Genomic DNA, 19114 nt, shown 5'->3' on the forward strand with positions numbered 1-19114 from the left:
GGGGTGGGCCGGGTGGGGGTTGGGGGTGGGAGGAATGGGGTATAATTGTTATTTTTTATTTTTTTTTATAAATTATAGTTATATGTATTATAAATATATGTTAAAAATTATAAATTAAAATAATTATATATTTATAAGCCTAGTTGACCGGTTTGACTAGAAGGGTATTTTAGTCATTGTTTCTAAAAAAATAGATTCAAATTGACCAGGGGGCTGTGTGATTATTTATTGGTAACCTAGGGGTGATTTTTTATATTAAAAATTTCATAAGGGGTTTTTTGATATTTTGTTATATCACAGGGGGGCAAAATGGATTTAACCCTTAAAATATAAGCATAACAATAATTTATATATATGTTTGGTTATATTTATATATTTGTGAAAAAAATGGTATTATATGTGAGCCGAAACTTAATTTACGGGATATCTTAATACGAGGAATGGGACATGTACAAATATTAATTAAGCTAAACGATACAAATATCTAATATATACATAGAAACATGGTTTCACCACAAAAAAATATCAAATTAACGATTCTCAGTAGTCGTGTTTTCAAACACATTACAGTCAAAAGAAAAAAGTCGTAGTCGTTGTTTTCGTAAGTAAGGTCAAAATATTAATCATAATTAAAATTATGATAAATATTTTGATCACAGATTAAAAACTGACAAATATTGATTAATTGTAGTAAAAATTTAAATTTTTATATTGATTTTATTTGACAGTAATTAATAATAATATTTTTTAAGTCATGATCATTTACATTTTAGTAAAAAATTATTTATTTACTATTTAGTGATTGGGCATATTTGTGAACAGATGAACAAGGTCAACTTCGGTGTCGGGCCGCCGTGCAGGCAGCGGGTCTTGATCAGAAAGTATAATTGGCCGATTTTTCAGCTGCAATACAGCCTGATTTTTTTTTTTTTTAAATAAAAATGTTGAATTATTATTAATTGAAATAAATCGATTATGATTATCTTTGTCGATATCAATATTTAACAAAAGTTATTTCTATTATACAATAAAAACAACATTCCATGTATAATGTGAAATTCGGATCCACGACCTTTAAAATCATGAGACCTCAATTTCACTAATTAAGCTAGGATTCATTGATCATAATCTGATTACAAACCCCTTTTTGGATTAATTAATGTGGGAATTCTTGAACAAGAAACTTTGGTCAACTTAATGTCTCAATTCTCAACACTGATGTCAAAATTGGCGAGAGTCATGTGTTTGTGGTCTGGGTCTAGACACGACTATATCACCATGACTGTTCTTCGTATGTCTTTCATCGGATTGTTTTAATGATTTTAAAATTGATATGCTAAGCGTCAGAAAATGACATCAGTGGTAATTTTAGTTTTATTACAATATAATTATTAATAATAAAAAATTCTATGTATTAAGTTGATACTCTCGAAAGTTAGTGACAACTTAACGACAAAATAATTTTTTTGTCCGTAATTATACATATTGACCATATTTACTTAATTTTCATCATACTAGAATTACGAAAATAGTATTAACAAAATAAAAATTCTTATAATTGAAAAATAATTATGATAATTGTAATATTTTCATTTGATATTTAAGATTAATATTCTCTATTTTTTTGTGGTGAATTATTATAATTTATATCTAAAATTTAAGACTATATGAAGTTGAGGTGACGTCCAAGTTCAGCTCCCCTCAATTCGTGTCAAATTTTGTGCATTTTTTCTTACGTACACATGAAAGAAGAAAGTCAATATCAAAACCCCCCATTTGGAAAAAGTAAGAATCAATCAATGATGTCTTAGTTTAGTGATTAAATTAAGATTGAGATATCATAAATAAGTTTGAAATTATGAGTTCAAGATACATCGGATATTTGGGTATATGTCTCACTTTATATAAATTATTGAGTTATCGTAATTTGTCATTGTTGCTAGTCATATTGGTGTATTGATTGAATCCACGTATTACTCAAAGAAAAAGTGAGGAGGAGCTCTTACAATCAAGAGATTGTGAGTTCGAATCGTACGAGTATAAGTATTTCGTCTATTCTTTATAATAGTACGTTGTTTCTTTGTTTACTTCGGATATTTTGGTCGATTTTGAAAGATTGAAGTATTGATGCATGCTGAATGTTGTAATAATAATATGTTGGTTAATTTGAAACTATTTTTTTAAAGAAAAAGAAAAAGGAAAACCTTTTTGGATTTTTGAAAAATGGGTCTTATTTGATGAACTGCATTAATTGGTCAAGGGTTGAAAATTATTAACGGAAAACTATGATCAACATAATTAATTATGGTAGTTTTCTTTGTTGGCAATTCGTTCTTGTTCGGTCGTCCCACAAAGGCGAGACGACTCGCGGGTTTGACATTTAAAGTCAAAAAATTATTTCATTATTCACATAAATTCATCAAATTTCGAGAAAAAGCCACTATTTTGAATTTTATAATTTGAATGGAAATAAAGGGTTAATTTTAATTGAATTCCCTTTAAAAATACAAAATTATACTTTCTTCCAAATAAAATTTGAAATTACACTTACACCCCTTCGAAAATTCTCCATTTACATCTGATCCCATTTCGTGAGAATATGGGCGAAAAATGCTAATTTTAGTTTTTAAAAAAAAACACAAATTTTTTAATATTATCCCTTATTTAACATTTTCATGTATATTTTTGTATTTATAAAGGGATAAACATATATATATATATGTATACGGAGTTAAGTTAACATTATTATATTTTTTCCTCTTATGAGTACAACGTTATTGCATGGAAATATTAAATGAGGTGTAAAATTAACAACTTATAAAAATTATTTTGCTAACATCAATATTTTTATCCAAACCCTAACAAAATGTGATCAGGTGTAAACAATAAATTTCTAGAAAAAGTGTAACTGTAATTTTAAATTTTTTTAGGAGAAAAATGTAATTTTGTATTTTTAAAAGGAGTTAAAGTATATTAATCCCAAAAGAAAAACTTTGACAAAACGATATTATAAAATTGGAGTACGGAATCTGATACAATATTGCAACTAAACTCAATGATACGGAATTTATTTTTGAGATGCACTTCTTTTGTCCTGGATAAATTATAATTTCTTAATATTTTATCCATAGGCACTCTAATATAAATAATGGATTATTGGTTTTGTTTATCATAATTAATAAAAATCCATACTAAGAAAACAGATCCTAAACAACCATAGACATAGGATTATTTTTTCCAAATTACGTGAATTTTTGTCACTTGCATTGAGTTGTCTTTTCTTAATTTTTATGTTTCGTGTGCGGATCCGATGTACTTGAGAAAAAATGCAAGCAACTCCTTACGATATAGCGAGCAAGTAAATTACTTTTAATGAAAAAAATTAGTGAAGTATCTTTCTATATTTTTTAAAATCATATGAAATAATTTACCTTTTTAGATAGACAAGTAAATTGTTTTATATTAAAAATTACGTAAGCTGAAATTTTTATTCTTACATAGAGAGTAATTTGCGTGCTTGTCAGACCAATTTCCTACCATTTGCCTGTTTTGACTTTGCCAACAGCCATGTTAGACGTAATTCCTTGTGGAGTGATTGAAGAGTTATTACAAAGAAGTTTTGGGTTATTTTGGAAGATTAAGATAGAACATTCTACTTTATTACAACAAGAATATATATATATACAACTGTTCTAGTTCCAGTCCTATAAAGCAAATCCAAGTGCATTGCTCTTATTTCCAATATCAACATTAACAAGTTAAGTGCGTAATTAAGTTATTGCATATATCTCTTAATTATTTAAGAACTACATGCTTCTAACATGTCTGAACCACACACCTAAGAGAACAACTCAAACAAAAGCAGACAGGAAATAAGTTGATACTGATCATACTGTAGACAATAGGACCTGCATTATGTTATGTTTCTTCGTTTCTTCCATTCATGTCGACACAAGGACACCCTTGTATTTTTTGGCGGCCTCTTTGCAGTCAATTTTTCCAGTGTAATGCTCAACGCCCCGAGGCGACCCCCTGTCCATGATTTCGCGGTGACCCTCGTTGTTTTTCCTTGGGGATGCATTGAAGTAGGGCTCATGTGTCCTGACGGAGACCGGGGAATTCCTGTTGTTTTCGATTTGGAACTCCGGTCCCCATCTCGGCTCGTGGGTTCTTGTTCTGATATGCGGAGGGTTGTTGCCGTTGGATGTTTCATAGTATGCGTCTTTTCTTGGTTGCGTTGTAGTGTAAGAAGGAGGATCGTAGCCGTTTCCTTTGTTCTTTTCTTTCTGGTAATCTTTGTCTTTGATGTGATTCTGCTTTGCGCTTGGGTTCTTATAACAAACCCCATCTTTGCATATAACATCATCGTCATCCTCCTCATCACTGCTAACATAGTTGTTAGGGTACTTACCATAGTGATGAGTGGTGCGGTAGTTGTCTCTTGATGGAGGGCTAGTGTCTCTGTAGACATTGTCCCAGGGCGAGCCCTTGGTCTGGCCATGGACCACATGATTGCCAACTTTGGGTGAATTCGAAGGCCTATTGCCTCTATAGACATTGTCCAAACCCTTGGTTTGAACACGGGCCACGTGGTTGTTGACTTTGGGTGAATTTGAAGGGCTATTGTCTTCATAGACATTGTCCCAGGGCGAGCCCTTGGTCTGGCCACGTACAACATAGTTGTCGACTTTGGGTGAGTTCGAAGGGCTATTGTCTCTATACAAGCTGTCGCGGGGCGAGCCTTTGGTCTGAACATAGACCCCATGGTTGCCAACTTTGGGTGAGTTCGAAGGGCTATAGTCTCTATAGATGTTGTCACGAGACAAGCCCTTGGTTTGGACATGGACCCCATGGTTGCCAACTTTGGGTGAGTATTCATAGCCTCTCTCCGACCGATGATCCTGAGCAGGGACAGGACGGGGCTTATAGTCGACTCTATGATCCTTGTACAACTCGTTCCTCGTAGGGTTATGGTGATCAGAAGCAACTTTAAACTCGACAACCTCAGTTGAGGCAGAGCTATGAGTTGCAGAGTAACCAAAAAAGGTGAATGCATCACGGCCCGGTTCAGTCCTACCGTTGGTCTGGCGACCTCCGTGTCTCTCGTACCTTGCCATGTTCCCAATGCACACACTTAACTAGGTATTTGCGTTCTTGCATTTGCAGGATCCCGAGTGGTTCTGCTTATATAGTAGTTTTCATGTGTTGGATTGAAGGTAAGAAAAATCTTAGTGTAGCTGTGGTTTGTTTTCATCTTTAAGGTTCACTTGCATCACTAGAAATGAAGAATCAAATTCCATGGAAAATGCTCAAAGACTTGGCATCTGGGCACACTAGATATGTATGAATATTTTTATCCAAAATTCATAACGCAAGAATATAATTATTGGGACTTATATTTTCTTTTTCCAGAATTAGAATTTAGAATAGAATTTATTTGCTGCATAATTCTTTTGTGTAATTCTGTGTTTCGGTCAAGCCATACAACTATATCTTGAGGAAATCCTTGTTCAGATCAATATGACAAGACTCAATCCAATTATGTAGTAACTGTAGTATATTTGTTATGTAATTAATTTATAATTTAAAAAATGTAACAAATTACATAACAAGTACAGTACGAATACCATCGTTTGAAAAGAGACAAGTTCAGACTGTAAACATTGAGAATGATGCTGGCCCAAGATTGGGGTTGTAAGCCCGAAATATGAGTCTCAAAGGCCCAATATAACAAGAACTATTGACTGGGCTGCTGCAGAGGAATGGTATCAGTCGGTTTTAGTGTATTTGAATTTCACTGTATATATGAAGTAGCGTAGAATTGGTGCTATGTATAATTATATAATATTTTATTTTTTAAATTAAATAATTTTTTTATAATATATTACCTAATGAAAGAATCGGTTTTGAAAAATAATTTGTTTTTTTATCATTTTTAAGATAAAATATAATAGTTTTGAATTTTTAATCTATTTTGATTATTATTGAAAAATATATTTATCTAAATATACAATATATTCTTCTAATCAAAATTTGTATTTTATAAGGATTACTTTTATAAAAAATTATTACATTCTATAAAATACATAGATCATTTTTTTATTTTTTTAAAAATATCAAACTCTATAAAAAATATAAAAAATAAGAAATTAGTTAGACGTACAATTTTTTATATTTCATCCTTCATCAGAATCTATACTAAAATACATAAATCTAAAACGATCGTACTTTTTAAAAAATAAAATAAAATAAAAAGCAAGAATAAAATCTTACTATTAATATGTTAGAAGAAAGACAACTGAAAAACAAAAAAAAATAAACAAAAAAAAACTATAATATATATATAAAAAAAATAAGTGTGTAAAAATGTGAAAAAAATGGTAAATATTTAAATAAAAAGAAAAACTAAATGTCATATTAAATAGATTCATATAGATAAGTATTAGATGAAATATGTATCTATTAGAGTTAAATGAATTTGTTCCAATTTATTTGAAAAACAAAAAAAAAAAAAAGAGCTGAAAAAGAACAAAAAATTATAACTATAACATAAAAAATTAATATTTGGATTGAACCATAATATATGAAAAATGGTTTATAGAAAATACAAAGGGCATATATTTAAACAATAATTAAAATTGAATCGTAGTTTGAGTAGAGTTATACAAATAAATATTAAATAAAATATATGTCGATCAACACTAAATAAATTTGTTTATTATTGTAGGAAAATAAAATACAAAAAAAAAAATCTGAAATAGAACAACAAAATTAAATTATAAAATAAAATTTTAATAGATGTAATTATAGTATATGTCTATTAAAAGATTAAAAAAAGGAAAATATTTACATAAAAATAAAAATTGAATATTAAATTAAGTAGAACCATAGAAATAAACATTAAATAAAATATGTACCTATTACACTAAATGAATTTGTTACATTTTATTGAAAAATAAAAAGAAAACAGAAAAGAAATCTGAAAAAAGAACAAAAAAATTAAAAACTATAAAATAAAAATTTAATGGATGAAACTGTAATATATTAAAAAATTAGAGTATAAAAAGGACAAATTTTTAAACAGAAAAAAAAATTAATTGGTAATTTGAATATAACTATACAAATTAATATCAAATACAATATGTATCTATTAGTACTAAATGAATCTGTTCGTTTTTGTTGCAAAATGAAAAAAAAAAAGATAAAAAATCTAAAAAAGCAAAAAAAATAAAGTATAAAATAAATTTTAATGGATGAAATTATAATTTATAAAAAATATAAAGGAGTAGATATTTATATAGGAATAAAAAATTAAATCATATTTTTTAGTAGAATTAAACAACTAAATTTGTTTATTTTTGTAGAAAAATAAAAATATACAATTTGAAAGAAAACAACAAAATTAAACTATAAAATTAAAATTTAATAAATGTAATAATATATATATATGTATATACATAAATTGGTGTATAAAGTATAAAAGAGTAAATATTTAAATAGAAATAAAACCTAAATGATTTATTAAGTAGAATTATATAAATAAATTTTAAAAGTGAAATACGTACTTATTAATATGCAATAGATGTAAAATAAAATTAAACGACAGATTAATAGAATTATACAAATAAGTTTCTGAAAACGAAATATATACTTAATAACATAAATGAACTATCATTAGGTAACCAAAAATTTTGATTCGGATACACATAAATAATATATATTTGAAAATTTTTATTTGGTTAATCATAATAATAAACTCGTATAAAATAGATACGTATTGAATATATAAAATAAAATTTAATGTTAACATATAAAATAAATACAAATTCAATTAGTATTATAAAATTTGAGATAAATACAAAATAAATATTTAATGTATTTAAAATAGGTGATGTTTCTAATTGACCTTTTATTGATAATTTAAAATTTTAATTATAACATTGAAGATAAGATTTTAGATAAATACAAAATAAATAATTAAGATATTTAAAATATCTAACCAATAAATTTTTTTCTTGACAATTAATATTAGGCCTCACTTACGACATAATGAAATGGGATAATTATATTCTCGTTTCTCAAAGTTTGCAATAATTACACGTAGATCCTGTGGTTTGAAAAATTACATAAAACACTCATGAGATTTGCTTCTGTATAATAAATAAGTTCCTCAAATTAATCGAATTTGCTAATATTAATAAAAAGGATAGAAAAAAGAAATTCATATTTACCCTCAATTGACTTATTATTGATTTATTGTAGGTCAGATTAAATTACCCTCATACGTCTTCACACTTAATGCACGTGAGCAGGTATATTTTCAACATTATAAGAATAGCTCAGTAGAAAAAAAGTTTATTCACCTGCATTAAGTCGGTAAAAAATTAATTGACGGTAAACATAGATTTTTATTCAGTTTTTTATTTATTTATTAATATGAGTAAAATTCAGTAAATCTTAATTAACTAAATAACTTACGTGTAATTACACCAAACATCAATAAAATAAAAGTAGAATTATTCCCTACATATTTTGGACCTCCAATAATCCAACCCAGAATGTTACTCCCACTTCCACACATTCTTTCCTACAACACTAGCAAAAATGATCACTCATAATTGTATTTTGGACAACTAAAGTCAATTTGATGTATTGCACGTTGCACCAAACTCAAGTTTCAATTAATAAACAACAATAAAATGCTTAGTGGAGGCCACAACTTACCAAAGCTTTATTTAGTGTAATATCCAACATGAACACATGTCGGACACAATATTCGTGTATTAAAAAAAATTAAAAAAAAAAGAAAAAGAGCATGGCGTCGGACATGTCTATTGGCGCGCCCGACACGTTTAGGAATATTTTAAAAAATAATTTTGAAACATTTCAATCCTTTTTGTTTTTTTAAAAGAAAAAGACTTTTGGCTTAACAAAAAAAAAATAATAATAATTCACTTCATTCCGATTAAAAATTTTGAGATTAAAATATTAAAAATTTTAAAGATGGTCATGATGATTGAACTAATTTGGACGATTAAAAAATTTTCATTGTGTACTTTTTAAAATAACTGATTATGTATATTTTTAAAATCACATTTGATTAATGATTTTAGATATAAAACCTGTATATTTTATATTTCATTTCTTGATTTTTTATATTGTTTATTTTAATTTTATAATAAATTAATAATATATAAATAAAAAATATATTATGTATAATCGTATTAGTACACTGTCGTATTCTAATTTTCTAAAATTTTCATATCGCCGTGTCCATGTATCATAGTATAGACCTAATACAAATAGTTGCTCATAAGGGAAATCTATTAAATTATTTTTCTATTGAAATAAAAAAATAATGTTTATTTTGTCAAGAAAAGGGAAAATATTTGTTGCAAAAAGTATTCCTAAACAAACAGGCCTTAGGCTTTACCTCCAACATTCACCCTTTCTTTAATCCCTATTTCTTGTTGTAAATTCCAATTCCAATTCCAATTTCAAATTTCCCCACCATTCAGATCTACTGTTCTTTTCTCCCTCACTTCCTCGCCCACTCGTCTGTGAAGCTGTCTGCAAATGCCTCCCACTGAAACCGACGCCGATCTCAGAGTAGAGTCTAGCTATCCTCCTTTCTGTAGTTTACAAGTCATTAGAAGAATTTATTGTACTACATTTTCAGTTTAACTTACTGTCTAATTTGTGCGTGTTGTTTTTTTTATACAGAGATCATCGAATAATCCAGCTACTTTAGGTATGAGGTAAGAGAAGAACAGTGTTAAAAATGTGGCTTTTTCTGATTTTTTTGTTGTGTTGTACAATGTGGTGAAGAAGCATAAGGAAAAAACAAAACTTGTTAGATGTTAACTTCGTTGCATTGTTCTTTAGTGAATATGCGTTTGCGGATCTCAACAACCTGGAGCACTGCGCCAAGTATTTGAACAATACACTCGTCACCTTTGGCTTTCCCGCTTCACTTGATCTCTTCTCCAATGATCCCGTTAGTATCATTTTTTTGTCTTTTGTTGTAGTAAGATTTTTTACACTTTTTAGTTTATATATACATATATATATATATCTGTGTGTATGTGTGTCTGTAATTATATGTTCTGATGCGGATAAAAAAATGGAAATAGGTTTCAGTAGCCAGGACTTGCAATTGTATATATGCGTTGTTGCAGCAGAGACAGAGGGATGTTGAGTTTAGGGAGTCAGCCAATGAGCAGAGGCAAAGGTACGATTCTTTGTACTAAGTATCCTTACTGTGATATTTACATTTATTACTATTTCCACTATTTGGCTTTCTGTATTGTTATGGTTTGTACTTTTATGGGCTTATCATGCATTGCAATTTTGATGTAGAATTTGTTTGCGCTGGTTTGCTGACGAAAAAATTGAAAGGATTTGGCATAAGAAGCTATAGACTGATTTTTATAAGAAATCCCATTACTGGGATGATTAGATCTCAATTAGCTTGAAGCTTTTGTCAAATGAGACTTAAAAATAGAGATTTGTTGAACTAATTAATTCCTTTCTGCTTACATCTCGACTAAAATTGTGATCAAGCTATTGAGCTTGTTCTGGAACTTGATGGAATTGTTTGTGATATGGTTTAAACTCTTTGGTTTACAGTTAGTACAGACGAGTGTACTATACTGAGTTTTAATCTTGATTCCCATAAAAGTAAGGAGTCAATCATTATTTTGCTGACAATGGGAAGGAAACCACAACACTATGTTTGGTCCAAGGTTGTTCCTTAAAAATGTCAATTTTGACCAGGGATTCAAGTTTTTCTATTTTTTGAGTTTAGTATAGTAGCAAGATGATTCTATGCTGTAATCTGGTAATATGATACTCTACCATGCTTAATCTGGACCAAATGCAACTGGATGGAGGGCAACTTATATTTTGAATGAAGATGTTGACAAGTTGTTAAAAATGAGAGTAAACCATCATGATGTGTAAAATCATGTGGGGTAATTTCATCGACAATTACTAATCACATCAGACATAATGCACTCTTCAATATTTGGGTTTTCCTCAACTTGTGGTGAGAGGACGACTTACATGCTCTTTTTCCTTCTGAAGACTCTTATCAGACATTTCAAGACTGGAAGCTAAAGTTGAGAGGTTGGAAGCGCAGTTGTCCGCGAAAGATAGAGAGATAGCCACAATGACTAGAACGGTTGGTCTGGCATATTCATATTGGAAAGATCAGTTGAAATGTAGATGTAGTTAACTTTTCTCTGACTTTATAAGGAACTCCGTGTAGGAAGCTAAAGCTACAGCTGCTTTCAAGTCACAAATTGATAAGTTGCAGCAGGAGCGAGATGAATTTCAGAAGATGGTTTTGGGTAATCAGGTTTACTCTTCACCTTATTTGCCTTGTCACACTAAGCTACTCATTTCTGTATTGTTGATTCTGACATTGTACTTGATAACCAGCAAGTAAGAACTCAGCAGATTCATGAGATGAAGAAGAAAGAAAAAGAGTATATAAAGTTGCAGGTACGATGTTTTGGTGTGCCTTATTAGCCTCTTAAAGGAACTATAAAGCTTCCGGATTGGATAAATCACAATGAAGAGATGATGAACAAGCATATCTAGGTATTAACATGCCATATCTTGCAGGAGAGGCTTAACCAAGTATTAATGGAGAAAAAGAAGGAATCTAGGTCAGGCATGGAAATTATGAATTTACTACAGGTATTTACAGGGTACTACTATCTCCTATTATGGTTCAAATTTCTTTTTCTTATGGGTCTATATCATGCAATAGAAAGAAGGCCGGCAGCGTGGGACCTGGAACGGAAAGAAGACTGACAATGATTTCTACAAAAAGATTGTAAGTAACGCCATAAAAACTCATTAAATTTATCCACTTGCGACTCTCCCATTAGCCATTACTGTATGCTGGCTGTAGGTGGATGCTTATGAAGCAAAAAATCAAGAATTGGTGGCGGAGAATGCTGATTTGAGGGCATTATTACGCTCAATGCAGGTGATTCATAATGATAACAATGAATTCCACAATCTTGAATGGTGGATTTGTCTGTCCTTTTTGATTTGTGTTTCTTTAAACTATTGAAATCGGGGATGGAGCCAAGTTTTATGATTTGGGGGTTAAAAGTTTATGTGTCACCATTTTACTCAAAGCACACTCCCATCAATTTGTCGATACAATTTGATTAATGTAATTGTAAATTTGAATTTTGCTTTCTTAGTTTTTATAGTTTGGTTCTGCAAATACACGATGATTTCATCCACTGCCATTTGAAGTTTGTTAATCATGGTCCTCTCTCATTCTTTGGCTTATTAGTTGTAGTGCATTGGACAGGTGTAGAGGAGTTTTGGATCATTAGAATAGAACATTTTTGACATATAAAATGAACTTTGTCCCAAGCACAGTTTTTTATTCATGGAATGCATGACTTCCATTCATAAGAATTTTCTACTTCTCTAAATATGTATTTACTGATGAATTCTGGGCTCCAGGTTGATATGCGTGAATTCTTAAATGCTCCAAATGGGAAGCAGTCTTCTCCAGTCAATACGAGGGTGGATTCTGACCTGTCCCATTCCCCGTTGGGTGGAAGGACGGTATGTGCAAATGTTGGGATAACGATATAAAGCATTTGTTGATAGCTAGAAACTTCGATATGGTAAAATAATTTATCTTTTCATACTTCACAGGACATGTTTGATCTGCCTCTTCACATGGCCAGAGATCAAATTGAAGAAAGTCTCCGAACCAAGATGACTTCAATAAAGGTAGAATTCAGAGCATATCTTGATGTGATTTAATGAGAGAATAAATTCAATGTAATTTTCTTGACGAGTAGCGATTATTTGTTTTGTGAATTTTGCTATTTCATATGAAGGAGCGCATGGTTCAGCTTCAAGATGCACAGAAGGCTGCAGAACTAACTTCTGAGGTGTCAGAGAGAGAACTTGAGCTGGAAGCTCAGCTTGTCGAAGCAAGGAGCATAATTCAAGAGCAGGTACATAATGTTGTTTGCAGTGCAATTCAATAGTGTAGATGGGAAAATTTTATTGCCACTAGCATGCCCCAATTTAAGATATTGCCTGTGTGTTGGCTATATCTTCAGTGAACATCAAAGAAACCAGTGGAGTCGCATGCCTTTGAAATCTTACTAACCAACTATTTCTTCTTTCACCATTTGTTCTTCTTTTGGCTAGTCATATTTTTTTTCTTCAAGTTCATCCTCTCTCCAGACATACTGAAATGTCTTTTGACCATTTTCGACCTCTGTGTTAGGCTTAAGGTTGTTGATAAGTATAGCAAATTCAATTAAATATTTATGCAGAAAGCTTGTTCCCTTAAACTTTCACCTTGTTGAGTTCTATTATTTGGGTAAACATTGGAGTTAAACCATTGAATATTTAGCACAAATATAGTGCTGTACTGAATTACTTTGGACGTGCTTGCATATCTCTTTTATTTTGTGGAATGTCAAAGTGGTCTATTCTTCCTTTTGCTGCCAAACACTTCTGGCATGTTCCACATCAAGTTCTTGTTTCAATAAATTTCATTTGAGTTCTTGGAAGTTTTTCAAATTGTATATGCAGTCTTTCGGCATGAAATCATTGGCATGGGTCACATTCTATTTTTTCTTAATCAATATTAGGGTTAATTACACTTAGACCCCTCTAAAAATGCTAAATTATACTATCCCTAAAGAAGTTTTGAAATTATACTTACACCCCCTACCCTCTGAAAATTCTTGGTTTACACTTGACTCCTTTCTGTAAGGGTTTGCACAGAAAATGCTGAAGTAAGAAAAAAAAATTATATAAATTTTCAATTTTCCCAGTTTTTAACATTCTCATAAGTACATAATGTGAAAACGATAGATGAGGGGTAAATTGAAATTTGTGCAATTTCTTTTTGTTAATATCAGCATATTTCGTCCAAATCCTAACAAATGGGGTTAGGTGCAAACAGTGAATTTTTTGAGAAGGTTGTAAGTGTAAATTCATATTTTTGGGGAAAAGTTAATTTCGCAATTTTAGAAGCCATCTAAGTGTAATTAATCCTAAATCTTATTCAGGTTTTTCGAATTCTTTCAGAATAGTTAGATAATCTCTTGGTTTAAAAAACATTTGCATGTTTCACATCGAGTTTCTTCTTTGAACAAATTTGATTGAAGTTTTAGAATTTTCCAAGAGCACTCGCGGCATTTTCTTTCACTATATTGCTCTATCAGGTCTAACAATCAATATTGTTAATTGCAGGCATCTATAATGTCTAAGCATCTTGCTAAGTCTGAGAGGCCAAGGTAACATTCTTCATAAATTCTTTCCCTCAAACAACAAAGTCCCTTTATAGGCACAATGACACACACATGTATAATGAGATGGAGTTGGGGGAAAACAGAAAATAACAACCAATGAATAAAGAACTCAAGGATGAAACTTTTTACAGGAGATTAAGCGGTCATCTGAATTCTGACAGGGACTCACTATTGTCATCACCTTCAGAGGTATGTTGATTAACTTTGCTACTTTTGTTCCTGAAAAGGAAAAAAAAAAAAAAAAAGAAACTCTTATCACTTTTGCTATTAATATTTTTAAACAAGTTCTAGCATTTATTTGTTTGAGATGTTTTCCGATCCTTGAACCTATTAACTAGATTTCTGAAACTTGACTTAATCTTGTAACTCTAAAATGCGAATTCATGGCATAAAATACTTTCAACATCTCTTAGAGATTTTTTTGTTGTGAAGGGGCTGTGAATCATCAATCCATGTAGTTGTCCAGGACACTTGGTTATCTGATCATGGTGCAGTTTGCTGGTGTCGAGCTTCAAACTGGTGAAAACCTGTATACAGATAATTGAACTGACCCATTTCTTCAGAGTCTTCGAAACACCGTAAACTCTCATTCAGAGCTGTATCTTTATCTGGCTAGCAGCTAGCTGCCCCTCAGTTGCAGTATTGTGCATATGTAATTCCTCTTTGCCTTTTAACTTATGGCAAACTTTTAGATACCGATTCAGTAGAAGAAATTGTTGTTTCAAACTCATCCACTGTTCCTTTTTTAGCATAACTTATGTTCATTGTATTACATATTGCTAGTTCTGCTTATTCATTCATATTTGTTTGGCCCTGTTTCAGTAGATTATGCCACTATTAAGTCTATACACACTCCTAAAGTTTCATATTAATATTGTACAGGGGAAACCAGAGATTTCCTCTTGGGAAGCTTAGGCTGTTGCTCCACTTAGGATTACAGCTGAAGTTGATTAGTGGATAGGATTTTGGTGGGGAAGAGTGTTCATACATTGGATGTGCTATTGTTTGCCAGTCTGCCTGCAGGAGTCGTTTTTTCTAAAAATTCTCGAAGATTTAGTGTAATTACACGTATACTTCTTATGATTTGAATAATTACACTTAGTGAACCTAAGTTTATATCTCTACTGGATGAAAACTAAATACAGTGGAAATTTTGGGGCATGCTACGCAGATAATATATCTGAAAAGAAAATTGAGCTTGCGGTTCTTTTGAAGTTGACCACTCATCACGAAACACGTAAGCATATTTATTTAGTCAAAACCTGTAAAAGTCAACCCCTATCATACCACCTAAATTAGCTATGCCTTCATTCTCCCGTTTCCGTATTATATAAATTTGATTAAAAATGACGTGAATTCAACCTTTAGTTCTCTTCATTGCACATTGACAAAAATTCAAGTCAACCAATTTTTGCTTAGTGAGCACAGAACTAAAACACCACCATCTAACACACATTCTTTTCTCTTGATTAATCCACTTTCTTTACTAACTCCAATTAAGTTTGAATGTAAATTTATGATGTCTAACCCTCCGTCCATTGCCATAAACTCTGTTAATAGAGCTTTTCAATTCTTGATAAATCTTGACTTGTTGAGTTGGATTCAGGGACAATTGTTGTATGGATAAATGTTGCCTGATGAAGACGATCTTTTAACGTACTTGTAAGTTAAAAGCTCTTTTTGTTTTGAAGAACAGTATACACTGAGTTTTCTATTGCATATTTCTATTTTGGTTTTTGTATGTTTGATAAAAGTTATCCGCATGATGTATATATGTCAAATGCACTATGAGTTATGAAACATCTACTTTATAGGAAGGGAAATTTACGGACTGAGTTCGGTTGGATTTGAACTAATTATACGATAAATATAATACAATTATAGTGTAATTAGCGTATAGTTTAGAAAAAATAACCAATTATAGATATACTTACTCCGTATTGATATGGATAAGAATTTTTGTGTAGGGGGACAGGACTATTCCGAATAGGAACATGGTTGATTGGGGGGTGGGGGTGCCTTAAGGAATAGGTAATTTGCACATGAACTAAGTCACTCTGGTATGACCAAAGCCTCAACCTGACCTTCAAAGCAAAGGTGGTTTCTTTGCTTCCCAATGTCAAAAGAAGTACAGTAAATCACTTAAAAGATATTAACCCAAAACCTCACTTAAAAAACCCATTAATCAGAATCCATTTATACTTCCAAATCCCACAATCATCATGTGCTCTCATTCTCATCTTCCGCCTATGAACCAGGAACTAATTTGTCCTAACATATATATATGCACATCCATGTTGTTCCTCATCTGTAACTCCACTATTTTAAACAACTTAGTATTGGAAACTTGAGAAGAAACATGGAGTTGGAAAGCAATCATGATCAAGAACAAAAACAAAGATCAGTTTCTGTACTTCAAGGTGATGGATATTGCATCAGTAGAATTCTTGCAAGGGAGTCGTCGGTAGGCCAATCTTCCCGTATATTCTACCGATCAGCCGAAGGAGTTCCCTTCAAATGGGAAATGCAGCCAGGGACTCCCAAGAATCCACAAGAACAAGATGTCATACCACCACTCAGCCCTTCTCCACTCATGCAGAGCTTAGGGCTCCCTCTGCCTAATCTGGACCATGATGAGCCTAAAGAGACAACTGTAAGAACGTCTAGATTTTGGAGTTTGAAGAAAATGGTGAAGAAAACCATCAATCTTGATTTGAGGAGAAGTAAACAGCACGAGAGCTCGAGGTTCGGAGATTCTGGTGGAGAATTTGTGGGCTCAGCTGAGAATTCGAGCTTTTCTTCCGATGCTTCCTCGTCTTCGTTCTTGGATTCGTCTACCGTTGATGGCCCTTTTTGCTGCAGCCCGTGGAACATCCCGGTCATACTGGTACCTGTTGCAAGATGAGTTTAGTTTGCTTCTGTTTTATGTGCATGATATTTTGCTCTTTTGGTACTCTAATTCTTACTTATCATACTACTTTTTTCAATGTATATGATGATCGGAAAGATTACATGTGCTTGTGTAGATGCATGATTTAGTCAGCTTGTAATAGGATCATTATACAAACAATCTTTGTCTCGAGATCTTTAGACAGGTTCGCTCTAGGAAATTGCATAATCTGTCTGAATTTCTCTATTTCGATTTAGTTTCAAGAAACTCTACTTCATGAACCAAAATTGATCGTCTTATGTTGTTTCCTCCCTGGAATTTATCAAATAGGATGAAGGGTCCACAAAGATATACTATTGCAGCCAGCACAAGACAGCATTTTCTGTGGAAGAAAATGGTTCATTTCTCACAAGAATTCTTTCAAGAATCTCTACTGGAGATCAGTTCTCCGGTCCTCTAAACAATGAAATCACCCCTGCCGGAGTTCCCTTCCAATGGGAAACGCAGCCCGGAACTCCAAAAACCAGACTGGAAGACGATCTCATCCCACCCCCCAGCCCTCCACCGGCAGTGCAAAGCCTGGCTCTGCCGCAGCCTAGGCCGCACGTTACCGGAGAACCGGCTAGGGACTCGGCCTGGAAAAGGGCCTGGATTTGGATGAAGCGGAATTACAAAGAAAAGAAGTCTAAAAAAATGCAACGTGAAATCAGCTTTAGATACAACGAAAAGAGGGAACTTTGCAGCTCCGATGAGGAGCTTGATGTTTCCTTTCACCGATCAGCATCGGCGTCGTCAGTTGCTCCGCTGTCGAAAGAAGGTTGGAGGGTGTCGAGAATCAGGAGGAGTTTCCAGGGCGGTTATTTCAGTTGTGGTCCTTGGAAGAGAAAAGACATTCTTGTTTTCGTTAGGAGCAAACTCAAGTCAGTGATTACATCTTAGTTCCTGTTTGTAGTCCAGTGGGAAATTTTAATCCATACTGGATTTGATCAAATCTGAACTAATTATATGACAAGTATAATACACTTATTCAAAAAAAAAAATGATCAATCACATAACAATTGTATTACTTATTTTATAATTAGTTTATTTCGATGAAAACCTGAGTTGGATAAAAATCTTGGATAGTGTTAGCTTTGTATGGTTCGACGTTCGGACAAGTGATGGTTCTTTGTGTTGACATGTCTTGTTTCAGTCTTCCTACTTTCTATAAAGTCCAAGTGTGCCTTCTTCTCATACATGTGTTTTGATGTCAGATCCCAATGTGATATCTATGAGGGTAATTGCACTTTATATTATTTTTTTGGTGAATCTATTAATAAATACAAGATATTTCAAAAAAAAAAAAAAGGAAAAAAAAATGATCCTCGAATTTTTGGAAAAGAACCACCGCATACCGTGAAGTAATTTAAGTTAGGTGATGGTTTTTTTTTTTCTTTTTGTTTGCGAGATTTTTTTTTTCTATGTAAAGTATTTTTAGAAAATTCGGTGCCGTCTATTTATATTTGTATTCCCATAAGCTGTGAATCGTTGGACTAACACTATAATAATAATATTATGTCTGACTTAATTATTAATAGCTTATGCAAATTCAAACTCACATAAACGATATCATCAATTACGATGTTTCCACAAGGGAGCATGTTGCATTTAATATGATACTTCTATCAATTTTCGGACTCTACGATGAAGTTTGTGAATACCAACAAGATTGTTTCTTTAGTTGCGATATCTACAAGGGGGGTCATAGGCTCGATTTATGTGTGATTAATATCTTTTATCATAAATTAGGGATAATTACATTTCACTTTTATGAGTTTTGGTATAATTACATGAAAACCTCACGTGGTTTAAAAAATTACATCTAGTATTCATAAAATTTATTTTTTTCTAACAAATAAGTCCGCCTGTTAGT

At 31.8% G+C, this 19114-nt stretch overlaps 3 protein-coding genes across 3 annotated transcripts; 2 read left to right on the forward strand and 1 right to left on the reverse strand.

Moving 5' to 3' along the window:
• Positions 3708 to 5220, reverse strand: LOC105155694. Its single transcript, XM_011071614.2, has one exon. The coding sequence runs from the start codon at positions 5115 to 5117 to the stop codon at positions 3942 to 3944; it is 1176 nt and encodes a 391-aa protein (XP_011069916.1). The 5' UTR covers positions 5118 to 5220; the 3' UTR covers positions 3708 to 3941.
• LOC105155695 (afadin- and alpha-actinin-binding protein) lies at positions 9429 to 15084 on the forward strand. The gene is made up of 16 exons (XM_011071615.2): positions 9429 to 9609; positions 9724 to 9758; positions 9886 to 9997; positions 10134 to 10231; positions 11086 to 11182; positions 11270 to 11359; positions 11443 to 11505; positions 11629 to 11703; positions 11777 to 11842; positions 11921 to 11998; positions 12493 to 12597; positions 12691 to 12768; positions 12879 to 12998; positions 14254 to 14297; positions 14444 to 14501; positions 14745 to 15084. The coding sequence occupies exons 1-16, from the start codon at positions 9577 to 9579 to the stop codon at positions 14751 to 14753; spliced, it is 1161 nt and encodes a 386-aa protein (XP_011069917.1). The 5' UTR covers positions 9429 to 9576; the 3' UTR covers positions 14754 to 15084.
• On the forward strand, positions 16146 to 17709 carry LOC110011608. Its single transcript, XM_020692094.1, has one exon. The coding sequence runs from the start codon at positions 16672 to 16674 to the stop codon at positions 17215 to 17217; it is 546 nt and encodes a 181-aa protein (XP_020547753.1). The 5' UTR covers positions 16146 to 16671; the 3' UTR covers positions 17218 to 17709.

This window comes from Sesamum indicum, linkage group LG2 (genome assembly GCF_000512975.1).
Source record: "Sesamum indicum cultivar Zhongzhi No. 13 linkage group LG2, S_indicum_v1.0, whole genome shotgun sequence".
Taxonomy (NCBI): domain Eukaryota; kingdom Viridiplantae; phylum Streptophyta; class Magnoliopsida; order Lamiales; family Pedaliaceae; genus Sesamum; species Sesamum indicum.